This window comes from Pogona vitticeps, chromosome 6 (genome assembly GCF_051106095.1).
Source record: "Pogona vitticeps strain Pit_001003342236 chromosome 6, PviZW2.1, whole genome shotgun sequence".
NCBI classification, from domain to species: Eukaryota; Metazoa; Chordata; class Lepidosauria; order Squamata; family Agamidae; genus Pogona; species Pogona vitticeps.
In genome coordinates, this window is record NC_135788.1 from 15686165 (window position 1) to 15692932 (window position 6768).

The following is a 6768-nucleotide window of genomic DNA, read 5'->3' on the forward strand; positions in this document are numbered from 1 at the left end:
TGGCAGTGGGGAGTTTTTCATTAACATGCACTAAAATGAAAATTGCAATGAAACCTCTCTATTTTCTATTTTAGAATTCTCCATAGAAAAATAAGTAGTATAATACAGTCTTTCTTCACTCCTCTATAAATCAGCATAACCATCTTATTGACTGGATTTTTTTCCCCAGGTGGGTCAACTGAGGGAAACTGAATTAAAGCTTCACCATAGTCTGACTTTAAAAGTTTTAAAGGAATAATGTTTAAAGTCTCCTTGGGACTGAATGGAAACAGTATTTAACACAAGAGCAGGACACAAATTTAATCTAAGACATTTTAGTTAATAGCAGCAACTCTTTGAGTATAGTGAGTGTAATGTCCTGAAAACTGGCTGTCCTGGAACAGCAAGCCACATTAATAATCCTGTGTGGCAGTCACACTTCTATTACAAGTGAAGTTAGTACTAGTTCCCACTGAAGTAAGAGCACTGTATATATGTACTGTCCCTCAGACCTGTACATGTTTTTCTTTTAGGATATGATACGTATATATGAGGTTTACATATTTTGATACAGTATTCTCTCATTTTATATTTTGTTCAGCATTTACAGCCGAACAATACCAGCAACATCAACAGCAACTGGCACTAATGCAGAAACAGCAGCTTGCACAAATTCATCAACAGCAAGCAAATATTAATTCTTCTACGAACACTGCACAGGTGAGGGAGTTGTCTGTATTATGATTTATCCCTCATTTTTCCCACCAGGGTCCATCTCTAATTATGAGCTGTTGCCATAGCACCTTGCAACTAACCAACAGGAAACTGGCTTTCGCTCGAATCTACATCTTAGCCATCCTCTAGAATGTTTAGAAGGGATGCTACAGGTGAGTATAGTAGGCATTGCCTCCCAACAGAAAAGAGGTGGCTTAGTATTTAAGGACATCTAAAAACTTCCAGATAGCATCATTAATCTAGATTGCATGTATTTGTTTCTTTTTTGTTTTCTCTTATTCAGCTAAGATTCAGAACTTGACTCCTACAAAATGTTACATGATATTTAAACACCTCAGTGTTTTAGATAGTAATATATCATCACATCATCACTGATTGCTAAACATAAGGTTTTGAGATTCTTGGGAAGACTCTAGGCACTTGGTTTGTTCAACTTCTTGACTTTTTAAAAAATATTTTAAGAGCAGGAGATAAGTCTATATTAATACTTGAGTCACACATACCTACATGTTACTTACAGAGTTTCCCAAATCCTAGCTAGTCTGTCTTTGTTTCTAAGGAGTAAATGGGCTTTCAGGATATTAATGTTTCCTCCAAGGGTGTATAATTGCTTCCCTATTGAGCTTTGGTCCTTTTCTCTCTCTTTTTTCTTCAGAAGAGAGAAGATGCAAAGATCTATGTGTATTTGTAGAACAAATTATTTTAATCTTTATTTAGTAAATAGAGTTTTTTGTTCTCTGTTATGCTCTGTCTTTGGGGTCTGATTTTTAGCTATAGTGGCTTTTAGTATCATTTATTTTCAGTTGCATAAACTACTTCGCAATTAATTAGAATTAATTAGTAAATTGCTAGAATATATGCTTTGACTTTGATGTGTAAATTCTTGATTACTTTTTCTTTTCCTTAAAGGGTTTTATTTCCAAGACATTGGACTCTGTTAGTGCTCAATTTGCTGCTTCAGCATTGGTTACATCAGAACAGCTCATGGGAATCAAAATAAAGGATGACGTGGTGCTTGGAATTGGGGTGAATGGCATCCTTCAAGCCTCAGGTAAGAAATTGTAAAAATGATTGTGTCCTGAATATTTGTGTATTGTAAATCATTGGTTGAAATCCTGTTGCACAGTTGCACAAATAGTGTAGCTTTTAGGCGTGAAGTACCATAAATTAAGAAATCTCTACAAACATTATTGACTGGATACTGAGTTGAGCGAACCTGTGTTAACAGACAATGCCTACAGAGATTTCTTAACTTATGGCAATATATGTCTAAAACTTATGTTGTTTGCATGTCTGCACAACAGAATTTCAGCCAGCATGTGCTAATAGTGACACTATACCTTATTTGTGGTTTTTTCCCCCCCATCTCCCCAGGAGTATATAAGGGCTTACACCTCAGTAGTACTTCGCCTACAGCACTTGTACATACAAGCTCGTCATCAACAGCAGGTTCAGCCTTGTTACAGCCTTCAAATATGACACAGACTTCAAGTTCCCACAGTGCACTGAGTCATCAAGGAACTGCTGCCAATTCTGCAACAACTCAGGTTCTGTTTGGGAACAACATTAGATTAACTGTACCCTCCTCTGTTGCCACTGCTAACTCTATTACTACGCTCAATGCACGACACATACCTAGGACTCTAAGTGCTGTTCCATCATCTGCCTTAAAGCTGGCTGCAGCAAACTGTCAGGTGCCCAAGGTGCCAGCTTCATCTTCTGTGGACACAGTACCAAGGTAAGCTATATTGGCAGTCATGCTAGCATGAGAGAAGCTATAATATCTGTCTACCATTTGTAAGATCATCTACATGCGCTTGGGCAATGCAAGATGTTTTGCAGGCACTCTTAACGGTATGACTTTATAGGTCACGGTGAGGAAATAAGCTCTTTTGTACTTGTCAGAGGTTTCCCCTTGCTCCCAGCTAATCAGATAAGCTAAGTGGGGAAAATATGGCTTGTATTTTTTCTTTTTCTTTATTTCTTAAATTATACAAGAAATAAAGGTCAGTTAATGGTCTGCAAGGACCATTAATATTACAACCTGATTCTCTTACTAGAAAAAATGGCATAGTTATTTGTGAGTAATTAGAAATTCCTATGAAATGCATTTTTATCTGCTACTATAATTCTGAATGAACCAGTTAAAGGGGTGCTGATAGGTATTGAGCCTTTCCCCAAAAAAATGAGCTAGGAAACTATAAATTACAGAGTATATTGGCCAATTTGTTGTATTCAGTTGTGCAAAATTCAACCACCTATGAGTTTAACCTATCTTTAATGTTCAGGTCCAAAGTGAACATGGCAGCACCTCCAGGAAAGTTCAATGTGGAAGAGCATAGGACCATAATCAAGTTCCTCTTTCTACAAGGGAAAGGTGCAAAGCAGATCCGTGATGAAATGTCAGAAATTATGGGTGACAGTGGCCCTTCATATGCAACAGTTAAACGTTGGGTTGTCAATTTTAAAACAGGCCATTTTGGTGTTGAAAAAGAGAAACCCAGTGGAAGGCTTGTTTCTGTCTCTGTGCCTGCAAATGTGAAAGCCATCCATGACATGATCATGGAGGACTGCCGAATATCAGCCAAAAGTATTACTATATGTCTGAGAATATCACGTGAGAGAGTTTGTGCCATTATCCACGATTTGGGAGTGTTTTGGAGGCAACTAATGCTGCAACTGAGTGGTTACACCGGCAGTCGGAAAATTTTTATTTGCAGGGACTTAAGAAGCTGCAGAACAGATGTCGCAAGTGCATTGACTTCCAGGGGGGATATGTAGAATAGTGTGGCAGTTACAGCTTCCTAGTTCAATTTTTTCTGAGAAAGGCTCAATACTTATCAGCACCCCCTCATAATTCTGAATGAACCAGTTAAAGGTGAAAATATCTAGACTGTAGCATCTAGACTAGAGGCTATTCAGATGCATCTGCAATTCAAAATAACTTTCAGTCATTGTTCATACTGAATTCTTCAACATTAAAATTAGAATGTTTGGATTTAAAGAACTATAGTAAAATTTCATGGCAGAAAGTGAAATTTAAAAGGTTGACTATCTTACTATAATTTCTTCTAGGGAGAATTTTCTGGTGTTCTTTGGTACATTTTAAAAACAGCATGTCAGCATGAATCAGGAAATAGTCACACATCTGTTCAAATCCTTTTGTGTAATTGGCTTTTTTCTTCTGTCCTCTTCATGCAGTCCCTCAATATTGTATCATCCTATTCCATACTAGTGAATCTTCAGGCTGTTTTCAGGACTTTTTAAATGTGTTTTTGTTTATTTATTTACTTATTGCTTTATAATATCAGAGCTACAGAGCTGAAACAGATCGATGGATCATTGAGCTCAGCCCCTGTTAAGGAGGCACAGTGGGGAATTGGAACTCCCTACTTCTAGCCCTGCAGCCAGATGCCTAAGCCACTGAGCAATCCAGCAGTTCAGTTGTAGCTTCTCCCGGATCACAAGTCCCCCTGCCAAGGGATGCTAGGCTGGCTAGCATTCTGGCCTTCCATGCACATATTCACTCTGTACTCAGATATGCTTTTGAACTGGTCTGCTCTTGAAAGTGTTCTTAATTGAAGTTGAGGGACTGATACCATTCCTGCATTAGCAGGGAATTGGACTAAATGAATTTTGTGGTGCCTTACAAGGCTACAGTTCGATGCTATATTGATATTCTGAAGATAGAAGAAAGTTATTTTTACTATATTTTTGTACCAGGCCTTTCACAGATTGTTTTAGTTTTTCTGTCCTGCTTAAATATTTACTTTTTTCTTTCCTCTCCCCTTTTTCCCCCACAGGGAAAACCATGAAACAGAAAAGCCAGCACTGAACAATATAGCAGACAATACAGTAGCAATGGAGGTGACGTAGTTTCCATTGCAATGGAACTTCAGCCTTGGGAACTTGTTTAGGTGCTATGCATCAGTAGCAATTTGAATGCAAGGGATGATGGAATGCAGCATATTGCGTTTCCATGGCAGCTGTGGGGACTTGACAGCAATGCACATCTCTCATGCTTTGGTTTTTCTTTTCTTACTGTTAATAGGAAAGAATCAACATCTGTAAATTAAGACTACAGCAATTATCTGTACAGTACTGCATATTTGTAATACCCTTGTATATATGTTACTTGAATACAGAACCGTTCATTTGTGATGCTTTGCACTTGGGGTGGGGGAGGGGTGGGAGGGAGAATTGCAACAAAGTAAGAGTGTGAGAAGGTGAGATTGTATAGAGATGAAGTGTCATCACATCATGTGCATGGTGCGGAACCTGCTGTTTTATCTATTTATTGTGCCGTGTTTACAGTTTTTTGTACACTGTACCTTCATTGGTTCCTGTGCTGTAGTAAATGTGTTAGGTAGCTGTGGACTCCTTGGTATTTTGTAAATGGTATTAACATAACTTGGTTCCCCCTCTGGGTCCTTGAGTTTTCTGTGTATCATGTGAAAAATGGTGACATACATACAGAATTTTTTAAAAAGGCATCAGTTTAAAAATGGGGAATGTACTATTCAATGGGATCTTCCTGTTCTAATATCATAAGGCGAGTAACAAGCTAAAAATGAAGTCTCATGGATTCTACCAACCAACTAGCTCACAAGCATGTGTGCAAGTTTCTGGTACTTAAAGCACTAAAGTTATGTTGCTGCTCTTCATACAGCCCTCTCTGTTGTCCCATTTCCATGCACACCAAAAAAAAAGTGGTGTCAAATCAAGTATGCAAATGGAGTCCTTACAACTGGAGTTTTTATGTTGTCTTGCCCTTCTTTTGATCACAAATTATATTTTTTTTATTGTATAATTGTTAAAGACTTCATTCTTTACTTGTTCTTAAGAAAAAGGCTATAAGGGAGAAGAATGCAGTAATTGCTGTACGTGTATCATCATTCCAGTTTCTGAAAACAGCCAGCTTTTTTTCCTTTTAAGATTCTCCAGGAGGCTGCAAGGCCAGAACCACAACTGTCGGGTGCCTTCCTTTGGAAATATTTGCCCTCTCTTCTGTGAAGAGAATGGTACTTAAGACTCTACTATTAGTGCTTTGTCAGTACCGAAGCCTGAATGCCCACTCCAATGGCATACATTATCCTTAAGGTTTTTATTCCCACCTGGAAAATTGTGATAGAACTCTCACAAAATAAACCCAGGGCATTACATGTTGACAGACAAGTGTGTGGTGTGTTTCATACTATACTTCATTTATTCAGCTTGTATACCACATTTTGCCTATAGCTTCTCAGGGCACTTCAGAGACTACAATTTAATACAACTACTCAGTTCAAAATATCTGTGAAGATTCTCAGTCTTCCAGGTGAGGTTATCTGGAAGTTGAGTCCAGTTGCCATGACTCAACTTCCTGATTACTCAGTTCAGAATTAAAGCTGTTGAACTATTGGATCAAACATAAAAAGTAGGAGATAACATCAGCTTTTGTTGCATGTATCATATCTTCAGAGTCATTAAATCAGGCCTTTGATTGATCACAGCAGTAAGTTGTCTAAAACAGCCATTCTGGATGCAGGTCATGTGGCTCCTTGTGGGCCCTGGCACATTTGAAGGGGGCCACAGACTAGACACAATTCTTCACACACCATCTTATAAGGTGTGTTATGCAACTTATATAATCAATGATTCAGCCTATATTATTTCTTACATGGCCAAAAAAAAAAAAAAAAAGATTAGAGAATGGCTGGTTAAACTATTCTGTCTTCAGTTTTACAACAATAAGTCCAGAAGCTTAGCTGAGTTATCTCAGTCCTGTCACTGGTTTATTGTGTTCACTGTTCAGCTTCCTGAGTTATTTTTATGAATCTATCATGGGTATCTTTCCTAATCAGTTCCATAAATAGCTACTATGTTGACAACTTTTAATACATTGCCAAGCCACCAGGAGAATGGATGGATCCTATCCTACTGAAGCAGAACACCAGCCTGCCATTATTTTCTTGTCAAAGCAACACAAGGTAATATACAACATAAACAAGGATTAAAAACAGACCTTCATACTGTCCAGCAATGTTTTTAAAACAGGCATAATGAAAAGAGAAC

General features: G+C 37.9%; 1 protein-coding gene across 6 annotated transcripts in view; it reads left to right on the top strand.

The window, feature by feature from the left end:
* EPC1 (enhancer of polycomb 1) overlaps positions 1-5889 on the top strand; it is a 60778-nt gene extending 54889 nt beyond the window's left edge. For 5 of the 6 annotated variants that reach the window (XM_078378549.1, XM_020800677.3, XM_020800650.3 and 2 more), the window contains 4 exons: positions 581-699; positions 1624-1765; positions 2089-2452; positions 4518-5889. In XM_078378549.1, coding sequence (XP_078234675.1) covers positions 581-699; positions 1624-1765; positions 2089-2452; positions 4518-4590 — 698 coding nt within the window. In that variant the 3' untranslated portion in view covers positions 4591-5889. Of the gene's footprint in view, positions 1-580; positions 700-779; positions 867-1623; positions 1766-2088; positions 2453-4517 lie in introns of all 6 variants that reach the window. The other variant, XM_020800685.3, reaches the window with a different exon arrangement.
* The last annotated feature ends 879 nt before the right edge of the window (positions 5890-6768 follow it).